The sequence below is a fragment of the Eleginops maclovinus genome, chromosome 18 (assembly GCF_036324505.1).
Source record: "Eleginops maclovinus isolate JMC-PN-2008 ecotype Puerto Natales chromosome 18, JC_Emac_rtc_rv5, whole genome shotgun sequence".
Classification (NCBI taxonomy): domain Eukaryota; kingdom Metazoa; phylum Chordata; class Actinopteri; order Perciformes; family Eleginopidae; genus Eleginops; species Eleginops maclovinus.
In genome coordinates, this window is record NC_086366.1 from 944,928 (window position 1) to 957,345 (window position 12,418).

The 12,418-nt window shown below is 40.7% G+C and overlaps 1 protein-coding gene across 1 annotated transcript; it reads right to left on the minus strand.

Moving 5' to 3' along the window:
• Positions 1–429: 429 nt before the first annotated feature.
• LOC134879928 (olfactory receptor 52L1-like) lies at positions 430–1,893 on the minus strand. Its single transcript, XM_063906515.1, has one exon. It carries the CDS (start codon positions 1,891–1,893, stop codon positions 892–894), a length of 1,002 nt encoding a protein of 333 aa, XP_063762585.1. The 3' UTR covers positions 430–891.
• Positions 1,894–12,418: the final 10,525 nt, after the last annotated feature.

Consider the following 12,418-nt stretch of genomic DNA (forward strand, 5'->3'; position numbering starts at 1 on the left):
CACTTGGTCTTTCGGGGTCTTGAACCGGGGTCCTTCCAGTTCCCAATCCAAGTCCCTACAGATTTCGCGCTGCCTCAAGTGTGTGGGTGCGCTCTAGTCTAGTCTTTGCTCAGGTTAATCTCCGACGTAATCCTCTGATGTATTCGGATCCTGGTTCTTGCCCAGCATTTTTCAGGTTGCTAATATGTTAACCAGTTTTCAGAATGAACTGGTTTGCAATCGGACACCGGCTCCAAACTGGTTAAGTGGAAAATGGGTGCCAGAATCCTTACAAAGATAAAAGACTTGATTTAGTTTTAGTAGGGTAGGTCTAAAAAAGCCTGAACATTTTTTTATATCTTTGATTTTATAAACATTGATAATAAACCTGCAGATTAGAGCTGAAGACTGCAAATAACTGTCTTTCTGTTTTGAGGAAAGAGGAATTTTAACTCATATTTTTATTTATCTCGACAGATTAACATAATTACAATTTCCATTTTGTCGCAAAAGCAAAAATAGTCCTACTGTTTAATACCCGGAGGTCAAAAGCAAGCACAAAGAAGACATGAAAATTCAGAACTTCATTTTTAATTTGGCTGTTAAAGAGTGTTGGTCCCTGAAGGCATCATTCCCTGGTCCAATGGGATTTCTCCCTGTGATTTCGGATTGTTGCAGAAAGTGATCTCAACATTTCTTAAATGTTTAACTCGCAGGACAATCTCCACGTATTAAAACCACCTTGTGACTTCTGAAGTCGTTTGGTGGAATTAAAGTCTCTCCGGCTGGCGTTAACGACAGACCTTATTCAGGCTAAAACCAAAAACACATTCAGAAAACCATTGACCTCACTCCCAAAGTTTACTCAACCTAATTTCTCCAGTCAGACCAACATGCCGGTCCATCAGAAATTTACATTGAGGTGGAAGTTTTTCCCTTCCCGGCCGGACACACCTTCACCGACATGTGTTTCTTCGCTCTGACCTTAAAGATCTTCAGAAAGCCGTTCCGGATCTCCTTGGTGCGAACTCCATAGATGATGGGGTTTACGGTGGCCGGCAGCAGGATGTACATTAGGCCCATGAAGGTGTGGGCGTCAGTGGGGATGTCGAGGCTGGGTGACAGGAAGGAGACGCTGCCGACCAGGTAGAAGCAGATCATCACCATCAGGTGCGTCCCGCAGGTGTGGAACGCCTTCCAGCGCTCCTCGCCGGACACCGACGCCCGCAGGACGACGCTCAGGATCTTCACGTAGGAGAAGAAAATGACCGGGGTGTCCACGCCCACGAAGCAGATGATGACGGCGAGGCCGGCCACCCGGTTCCTCTCGGTGTCGCCGCACGCCAGGCTGACCAGTGCCATGTGGTCGCAGTAACAGTGCCGGATGGTGTTGGAGCTGCAGAACCACAGCGACCCAGCCAACCCCACCAGCGTCACCATGACGGAGCCGCTGCGCAACAACGCGAACAGCAGCAGCTTGGCGAACACTGAGGTGTTCATGATCTTTTTGTAGCGCAGGGGCAGGCAGATGGCCACGTAGCGGTCCAGCGCCATCGCCAGCAGCAGCGTGGACTCCAGCGAGGACAGGAAGTGGGTGAAGAACATCTGCGTCAGACAGCCCGTCAGAGAGATGCGGTCCCAGCCGAACAGCAGGCTGAGTAATGTGGTGGGGATGATGGTCGTCCCCACCAGGACGTCCACGGCGCACAGCGAGCCGATCAGCAGGTACATGGGGCTGTGCAGGCTCGCCACGCTGCCTATCACGTACAGCAGCGCAGAGTTTCCCATCAGAAGCGTCACGTAGCAGGCGGTCAGCGCCAGCGCCAGCAGACGCCAGTGGTCCTGCAGCGCCGGGAAGCCTCCGAACAGGAAGCTGCTATGAGACGAGTTCCCGCCCAGTGACCCCTCGTACATGGCACCCAATCAACCTGAAACACACGGTAGATACTCAGCTCTTAATCGTGCGGGGAGGGGGTTTCCTGACAATTTGCTCCATTAATAATCCAAATCAGTGCATAAAAAGAGATAGATATATCTTATCCATCTCCCATCTGCAGGAATCTCAAAAACGTTGTGGTATAGTATGTCAAGAAGTTTTTAAAAACGTATGGTATAGTCAGACATAGAGTGAAGACAGTTAGTAAAGGCTGCACATGTTAACAAATAAAAGCAAAGTCCTGTATCACGGGTCGGAAGATACCGTATCACTGACATGTGACGAGAGCAGCATTAACCCTGAACTGTGGAGTGTTCCTCCAAAAAAGATCATCCCATTGGTTTTGATTACTGGGACGATCTACCTGCAGGGTAATTGAAACAGGTGTTGACTCACCTCTCAGCCTGCCATAAACCCTGTGTCTGTGTCTCTGAGGAGAACCAGAAAACAGGTTTAACACAAAACTCTGCAGAGCGACGGGTTTTACAGTCCTGCAGGATACACGGAGAATAACACATAGCAAATAAGAAAACTGAAATAAATACAGTGAGAATAACTCAAAATAAACCAGACTAAAAGTAGTATAATCTAAAGCAATTCTAAAACAGTGAGAGTGAGTTAGACGGATGTTGCAGCTCTGAACTCCTCGGGTCGTTCCAGAGTCCAGGAGCTCCGACACCAGAGGCTCTGTTCCCTTTGGGTTTGGGCCTGGACCCTGGAAGGACCAACAGCCCCTGAGGGTCTCAGGGTTTGGGACGGGCGTAGGGCTTCAGACCAAACACAATCAGGGGAATAAACAGGCCAACAATAAGAAATAAAATGAAACCCTCTGAAGACAGAAATAATGTTCAAATCTGTTTCTCAATGTGTAGTTTTCACATAATATCATAGTTGTTGTTATTGTTGTTGTTATTGTTGTTATTATTATTAACTTTTTCACAAATTTTAAGGACATTTTTGAAACACACCTTGTAAAATGAAACCCACGGGATAATATAAAAATCGGCGGCTAAATTAAATAAGAATAAAGGGTCGTGAGTTAGTAGAGAACATTTGAAAGCATTAAAAGCTCCTTTTAATTCAGATCGTAAGAATCAGAAGCTCCTTTTAATTCAGGAACAAAGCGAACCTCAAGTTGAAGTAAAAAAAGGAAAGCCATTTAACAGCAGCATGATGGAGAGTACGTAATTCTACCTTTACTAGTTTCAATTCAGAACTAAAACACACCAAGATCCCGTTACCGTAACTAATTGTGACTTTTTCTCATTATAAAACGACCGCTCGGATCCTGAACACAGTTTGAGTCGACAGCATTTATCAAAAGGAAGGGATTAAATAAAGCGCTCCTACCTGTTTGGTCGTTGGCTCGTCTGGAAGAACTCGGTCCGGTCCCGCTGCGTTTTATAAACGAAGTCCAAACATCCCACAGGGGACTGAACACAAATGCAGCAGAGAGCTGCTGCATTTGCGGGCCTGCTTGAACCAATTAAAACGTCCCAGAGCCAATTAGAGGAGATCTATCTCCAATTAGAGGAGATCTATCTCCAATTAACCAGCTCAAATCATTCAGTCTTTATACAAAAACAACTTTGATTAGTCTTTTATAGTAGAAATAATATAGAACAGCTGCTGGAACCACTGTGCAATACTAAATAACAGCATGGACAGTTTTCATATTTTTTCGGACCATTTTTACCTCTTCTGTGATACATTTTCAGTTTTTACCCAATTTAATTAAAAGACGTTACCTTATTTTTTTGTAAAAAAGAAAAAAGTAACGAGCTTTTTTTCTTTATTTCTAAAACATTTCACTAATATTTCTCACACAAATTTAGCATCATTTTTAAAAACGATTTTCTGAGTTCTCATAGCTCAACCCAATAAGAAATGAAGCCATCAATTCCCAGAATTCATGGAAATCTTTTTGGAAAAGTTCCCAAATTGCATAAATAACTTTCAGGGATTTTTTCCATTTTTCTTTTTTTAAATCTTCACTTAATTTTTTGCAGATATTCAGACTTTTTAGAAGATTTGTTCTGAATTTTTGAGCCAATTGTTACTTATTTTTATGGCATTTCTGAAAACATATTTTGGTGATTTTAAGCTTTACCATATTTCGGACATTTCCACATCTGAAGAAGTATTTCTCACTTCTTTGTCCGTATTTTTTTTATCTTTTCAAAATGTTTTAAGGATATTTTTCATAAATCTTATTGAAATGTTCAACACACTTTTCAGATAATCATCCCAAAGATTTTAGTGCACTCTTTTATAGTGCACTCTTTTATAGTGCACTATAAAAGAGTGCACTCTTTTATAGTGCACTCTTTTATAGTGCACTCTTTTATAGTGCGTATAACACATTTGTTGCAGTTTAGCTTTTTCAGATTGTTTTGTTGTTGCTTCTTTATTGGCTCATTAAATCAGAGGGTAAATATAATTATCTGGCCCGGTGGGACATCGCCTGTCTTCACGGCAGAGTCCTCAGAGAGGATTCTGGGAGTAATTGTCGCCTCTCGCTAACGAGATCTCCTGCAGTCTCACTCAACATTTCCACAGAGAAACAAACACGTATTTGCTTATTAAGTTAATTAATGGACTTTATTCAAGGAGTGCTTTACGTTTACTCTGTTTGATTTATTTCTTGAACTCATTTGTTAGATTTTCAAAAAACCCCACTTAAACTCAGAGGTCAATGGTGTACTTTTACTCCACTACATTTATTTAATACCTTTAGTTGCTTGGCAGATTTGGCTACACAGGGCCAGACTCCCGGGTCCGGGGGGACCATCAGTGGGTAAACAACTTGAACATTTTCTTCAATAGGTTTGATCAGTCAGGCCCCCCCTCCCCCGACACATTCCCCCCTGCTGCACCCCCCATTGTCCCCACTGCCTGGAAATGGCCCTGTCCCCTCTCCCACCTCCACCCAGCCCCCGACCATCGGCTCACAGATATTTTTCACACATGCCCGTTTCTTCTCCCCCACACAACCCCCCCACCCGCAGACGGCACCTTGTCCCTCACAACCAACCAGGTGAGGAGGGAGCTGCAGAGGTGTAAGGCGCGGAAGGCAGCGGGTCCAGACGGCATCAGCTCGAGGCTCCTGAAATCCTGCGCAGACCAGCTGTGTGGGATTGTGGAGTTTCTGTTCAACCTGAGCCTGAAGCAAGGGAGGGTGCCACTACTGTGAAGACGTCCTGTGTGGACTTGGTCCGACCCAAGGAATTCAACAGCTACCGGCCGGTAGCGCTGACATCGCAGCTGATGAAGACCCTGGAGAGGCTGGTCCTTGGACACCTTCAGCCCCTTGTGAGACCATCGATGGACCCGCTGCAGTTTGCCTACCAGCCTGACATCGGGGTGGATGACGCTGTCATCTACCTGCTGCTGAGGTCCCTCTCCCACCTGGAGAAGGCTGGGGGCCCTGTGAGGATCTTTGATTTCTCCAGTGCCTTCAACACCATCCAGCCCCTGCTCCTGGGAGACAAGCTGCTGCTCTCGGGGGGGGGGGGGGGGGGGGGGATCACCACCTCACCTCCTGGATCCTGGACTAACTCACCGACCGTCCACAGTACATGAGGACCAGGGAGTGTCAATCAGACACCACCATCTGCAGTACGGAGGCCCCCCAGGGGACGGTGCTGGCAGCATTTCTCCTCACCCTCTACACTGCAGACTCCCCCCACAACACGCCAACCTGTCTCCTGCAGAAGTTCTCTGACGACTCGGCCATCGCCGGCCTCATCTCCAACGAGGACGACAGGGAGTACAGGGATCTGACGCAGAACCTCATCCTCTGGTGCCGGAGGAACCACCTCCAGCTCAAAGCAGGGAAGACCAAGGAGCTGGTGGTGGATTTCAGACTGCGCCAACAACCCCCCCCCCCCCCCCACACCAGTGAACATCCAGGGAGTGGACATGGAGATTGTGGAATCCTACAAGGACCTGGGTGTTCATCTGAACTACTAAAACTTCTTTGACTCTGTGAGGGCATCAGCCATCCTATGGTGTGGCCTGCTGGGGCTGCAGCATCTCAGCTGCTGACAGGAAGAGACTGAACCGACTGATAAGGAAGGACAGCTCTGTCCTGGGGAGTCCTCTGGACCCTGTGGAGGTGGTAGGAGACAGGAGAATGGCAGCCAAGCTGTCCTCCCTGCTGGACAATGTGTCCCCCCCTCCAGGACCCCCTGTCTGCACTGTGCAGCTCCTTCAGGGACAGACTGCTGCCCCCGCGGTGTCTCAGGGAGAGATACCGCAGGTCCTTCCTTCCTGCAGAGGTCAGACTCTATAACCAGCATGGCCCCCGGGAGACCCCCCACATATTACATCACTGACTATAGCCCCCCCTGTGTGTTAACCCCCCTGTGTGTTAGCCCCCCCTGTGTGGCAGCCCCCCCTGTGTGTTAGCCCCCCCTGTGTGTTAACCCCCCTGTGTGTTAACCCCCCCTGTGTGTTAGCCCCCCCTGTGTGTTAGCCCCCCTGTGTGTTAGCCCCCCCTGTAAATCTGTCTCTGTAAATCTTGAATTGAATTGATTGATCAAATTATTCTGATCTGAGTACTTCTACTTTACTCAAGTACAAGATCTGAGTACTTCTACTTTACTCAAGTACAAGATCTGAGTACTTCTACTTTACTCAAGTACAAGATCTGAGTACTTCTACTTTTACTCAGGATCTGAGTACTTCTACTTTTACTCAAGATCTGAGTACTTCTACTTTTACTCTGGATCTGAGTACTTCTACTTTTACTCTAGATTTCAGTACTTCTACTTTTACTCTAGATTTGAGTACTTCTACTTTTACTCAGGATCTGAGTACTTCTACTTTTACTCTAGATTTCAGTATTTCTACTTTTACTCTAGATCTGAGTACTTCTACTTTTACTCTAGATCTGAGTACTTCTACTTTTACTCTAGATCTGAGTACTTCTACTTTTACTCAAGTACAAGATCTGAGTACTTCTACTTTTACTCAAGAACAAGATCTGAGTACTTCTACTTTTACTCAAGTACAAGACCTGAGTACTTCTACTTTTACTCTAGATCTGAGTACTTCTACTTTTACTCTAGATTTGAGTACTTCTACTTTTACTCAGGATCTGAGTACTTCTACTTTTACTCTTGATCTGAGTACTTCTACTTTTACTCTAGATCTGAGTACTTCTACTTTTACTCTAGATTTGAGTACTTCTACTTTTACTCTAGATCTGAGTACTTCTACTTTTACTCAAGTACAAGATCTGAGTACTTCTTCTTTTACTCTTGATCTGAGTACTTCTACTTTTACTCTAGATCTGAGTACTTCTACTTTTACTCTAGATTTGAGTACTTCTACTTTTACTCTAGATTTGAGTACTTCTACTTTTACTCAAGTACAAGATCTGAGTACTTCTACTTTTACTCTAGATCCGAGTACTTCTATTTTTACTGAGGATCTGAGTACTTCTACTTTTACTCAGGATCTGAGTACTTCTACTTTTACTCTAGATTTGAGTACTTTTACTCAGGATCTGAGTACTTCTACTTTTACTCTAGATCTGATTACTTCTACTTTTACTCTAGATTTGAGTACTTCTACTTTTACTCAGGATCTGAGTACTTCTACTTTTACTCTAGATTTCAGTATTTCTACTTTTACTCTAGATCTGAGTACTTCTACTTTTACTCTAGATCTGAGTACTTCTACTTTTACTCTAGATCTGAGAACTTCTACTTTTACTCAAGTACAAGATCTGAGTACTTCTACTTTTACTCTAGATCTGAGTACTTCTACTTTTACTCTAGATCTGAGTACTTCTACTTTTACTCTAGATCTGAGTACTTCTACTTTTACTCTAGATCTGAGAACTTCTACTTTTACTCAAGTACAAGATCTGAGTACTTCTACTTTTACTCTAGATCTGAGTACTTCTACTTTTACTCTAGATTTGAGTACTTCTACTTTTACTCAGGATCTGAGTACTTCTACTTTTACTCTTGATCTGAGTACTTCTACTTTTACTCTAGATCTGAGTACTTCTACTTTTACTCTAGATTTGAGTACTTCTACTTTTACTCTAGATCTGAGTACTTCTACTTTTACTCAGGATCTGAGTACTTCTACTTTTACTCTTGATCTGAGTACTTCTACTTTTACTCTAGATCTGAGTACTTCTACTTTTACTCTAGATTTGAGTACTTCTACTTTTACTCTAGATTTGAGTACTTCTACTTTTACTCAAGTACAAGATCTGAGTACTTCTACTTTTACTCTAGATCCGAGTACTTCTATTTTTACTGAGGATCTGAGTACTTCTACTTTTACTCAGGATCTGAGTACTTCTACTTTTACTCTAGATCTGAGTACTTCTACTTTTACTCTAGATCTGAGTACTTCTACTCTAGATCTGAGTACTTCTGCTTTTACTCTAGATCTGAGTACTTCTACTTTTACTCTAGATCTGAGTACTTCTATTTTTACTCAGGATCTGAGTACTTCTACTTTTACTCTAGATCTGAGTACTTCTACTTTTACTCTAGATCTGAGTACTTCTACTTTAACTCTAGATCTGAATACTTCTAATTTTACTCTAGATCTGAGTACTTCTACTTTTACTCTAGATCTGAGTACTTCTACTTTTACTCAGGATCTGAGTACTTCTACTTTTACTCTAGATCTGAGTACTTCTACTTTTACTCAGGATCTGAGTACTTCTACTTTTACTCTAGATTTGAGTACTTCTACTTTTACTCTAGATCTGAGTACTTCTACTTTTACTCTAGATCTGAGTACTTCTACTTTTACTCAGGATCTGAGTACTTCTACTTTTACTCTAGATCTGAGTACTTCTACTTTTACTCAGGATCTGAGTACTTCTACTTTTACTCTAGATCTGAGTACTTCTACTTTTACTCTAGATCTGAGTACTTCTACTTTTACTCAGGATCTGAGTACTTCTACTTTTACTCTAGATTTGAGTACTTCTACTTTTACTCAGGATCTGAGTACTTCTACTTTTACTCTAGATCTGAGTACTTCTACTTTTACTCTAGATCTGAGTACTTCTACTTTTACTCAGGATCTGAGTACTTCTACTTTTACTCAGGATCTGAGTACTTCTACTTTTACTCTAGATTTGAGTACTTTTACTCAGGATCTGAGTACTTCTACTTTTACTCTAGATCTGAGTACTTCTACTTTTACTCTAGATCTGAGTACTTCTACTTTTACTCTAGATCTGAGTACTTCTACTTTTACTCAGGATCTGAGTACTTCTACTTTTACTGTAGATCTGAGTACTTCTACTTTTACTCTAGATCTGAGTACTTCTACTTTTACTCTAGATCTGAGTACTTCTACTTTTACTCTAGATCTGAGTACTTCTACTTTTACTCAGGATCTGAGTACTTCTACTTTTACTCAGGATCTGAGTACTTCTACTTTTACTCAGGATCTGAGTACTTCTACTTTTACTCTAGATCTGAGTACTTCTACTTTTACTCTAGATCTGAGTACTTCTACTTTTATTCAGGATCTGAGTACTTCTACTTTTACTCTAGATCCGAGTACTTCTACTTTTACTCTAGATCCGAGTACTTCTACTTTTACTCTAGATCCGAGTACTTATACTTTTACTCTAGATCAGAGTACTTCTACTTTTACTCTAGATCAGAGTACTTCTTCTTTTACTCAAGTACAAGATCTGAGTACTTCTACTTTTACTCAGGATCTGAGTACTTCTACTTTTACTCTAGATCTGAGTACTTCTACTTTTACTCTAGATCTGAGTACTTCTACTTTTACTCAGGATCTGAGTACTTCTACTTTTACTCAGGATCTGAGTACTTCTACTTTTACTCTAGATTTGAGTACTTCTACTTTTACTCAGGATCTGAGTACTTCTACTTTTACTCTAGATCTGAGTACTTCTACTTTTACTCTAGATCTGAGTACTTCTACTTTTACTCTAGATCTGAGTACTTCTACTTTTACTCAGGATCTGAGTACTTCTACTTTTACTCAGGATCTGAGTACTTCTACTTTTACTCTAGATTTGAGTACTTTTACTCAGGATCTGAGTACTTCTACTTTTACTCTAGATCTGAGTACTTCTACTTTTACTCTAGATCTGAGTACTTCTACTTTTACTCTAGATCTGAGTACTTCTACTTTTACTCAGGATCTGAGTACTTCTACTTTTACTCAGGATCTGAGAACTTCTACTTTTACTCTAGATCTGAGTACTTCTACTTTTACTCTAGATCTGAGTACTTCTACTTTTACTCTAGATCTGAGTACTTCTACTTTTACTCAGGATCTGAGTACTTCTACTTTTACTCTAGATTTGAGTACTTTTACTCAGGATCTGAGTACTTCTACTTTTACTCTAGATCTGATTACTTCTACTTTTACTCAGGATCTGAGAACTTCTACTTTTACTCTAAATTTGAGTACTTCTACTTTTACTCTAGATTTGAGTACTTTTACTCAGGATCTGAGTACTTCTACTTTTACTCTAGATCTGAGTACTTCTACTTTTACTCTAGATCTGAGTACTTCTACTTTTACTCTAGATCTGAGTACTTCTACTTTTACTCAGGATCTGAGTACTTCTACTTTTACTCAGGATCTGAGAACTTCTACTTTTACTCTAGATCTGAGTACTTCTACTTTTACTCTAGATCTGAGTACTTCTACTTTTACTCTAGATCTGAGTACTTCTACTTTTACTCTAGATCTGAGTACTTCTACTTTTACTCAGGATCTGAGTACTTCTACTTTTACTCTAGATTTGAGTACTTTTACTCAGGATCTGAGTACTTCTACTTTTACTGTAGATCTGATTACTTCTACTTTTACTCAGGATCTGAGTACTTCTACTTTTACTCTAAATTTGAGTACTTCTACTTTTACTCAGAATCTGAGTACTTCTACTTTTACTCAAGATCAGAGTACTTCTACTTTTACTCAGGATCTGAGTACTTCTACTTTTACTCTAGATCTGAGTACTTCTACTTTTACTCAGGATCTGAGTACTTCTACTTTTACTCAGGATCTGAGTACTTCTACTTTTACTCTAGATTTGAGTACTTTTACTCAGGATCTGAGTACTTCTACTTTTACTCTAGATCTGAGTACTTCTACTTTTACTCTAGATCTGAGTACTTCTACTTTTACTCTAGATCTGAGTACTTCTACTTTTACTCAGGATCTGAGAACTTCTACTTTTACTCTAGATCTGAGTACTTCTACTTTTACTCTAGATCTGAGTACTTCTACTTTTACTCTAGATCTGAGTACTTCTACTTTTACTCTAGATCTGAGTACTTCTACTTTTACTCAGGATCTGAGTACTTCTACTTTTACTCAGGATCTGAGAACTTCTACTTTTACTCTAGATCTGAGTACTTCTACTTTTACTCTAGATCTGAGTACTTCTACTTTTACTCTAGATCTGAGTACTTCTACTTTTACTCTAGATCTGAGTACTTCTACTTTTACTCAGGATCTGAGTACTTCTACTTTTACTCTAGATTTGAGTACTTTTACTCAGGATCTGAGTACTTCTACTTTTACTCTAGATCTGATTACTTCTACTTTTACTCAGGATCTGAGTACTTCTACTTTTACTCTAAATTTGAGTACTTCTACTTTTACTCAGAATCTGAGTACTTCTACTTTTACTCAAGATCAGAGTACTTCTACTTTTACTCAGGATCTGAGTACTTCTACTTTTACTCTAGATCTGAGTACTTCTACTTTTACTCAGGATCTGAGTACTTCTACTTTTACTCTAGATCTGAGTACTTCTACTTTTACTCAGATCTGAGTACTTCTACTTTTACTCTAGATCTGAGTACTTCTACTTTTACTCTAGATCTGAGTACTTCTACTTTTACTCAGGATCTGAGTACTTCTACTTTTACTCTAGATCTGAGTACTTCTACTTTTACTCTAGATCTGAGTACTTCTACTTTTACTCTAGATTCGAGTACTTCTACTTTTACTCAAGTACAAGATCTGAGTACTTCTACTTTTACTCAGGATCTGAGTACTTCTACTTTTACTCAGGATCTGAGTACTTCTACTTTTACTCTAGATTTTCTCACATATAGTGATATTATAGTCTGTCTAGTTTTTAAATGTATCCTTCATGCTGTTTACTAAATGGCAGAAAAATAGGAATAATTGGGGAGATAAAATATAGGAATCATAAATACATTCTAAAGGGTAATAACCGAGACATCAAAGATACTTCTTTTCAAACACTTATTCAAATACAATTTAAGTAAATAAATGCAGTTCATTAATAATGATGTGGAATAATCATATGTCAGTTGTCCACCAGAGGGCGCTCACACCACTCTGTGAAATCTTTACACCCTCTTTTGTTTTGATTGATATTTCTAATATTCATTTTAAAATCCTGCTCACTATTCCTCAAACCATAAAGGGTGAACTTTATTTATATTTATTCACAGACAGTTCTGAGTGGAGATTCCTCAAAAAGCCATCTCTAAA

Bases quoted from the DNA above. Each gene is read 5' to 3' on its own strand.
- LOC134879928 (XM_063906515.1), bottom strand. From the start codon at position 1,893: ATGTACGAGGGGTCACTGGGCGGGAACTCGTCTCATAGCAGCTTCCTG.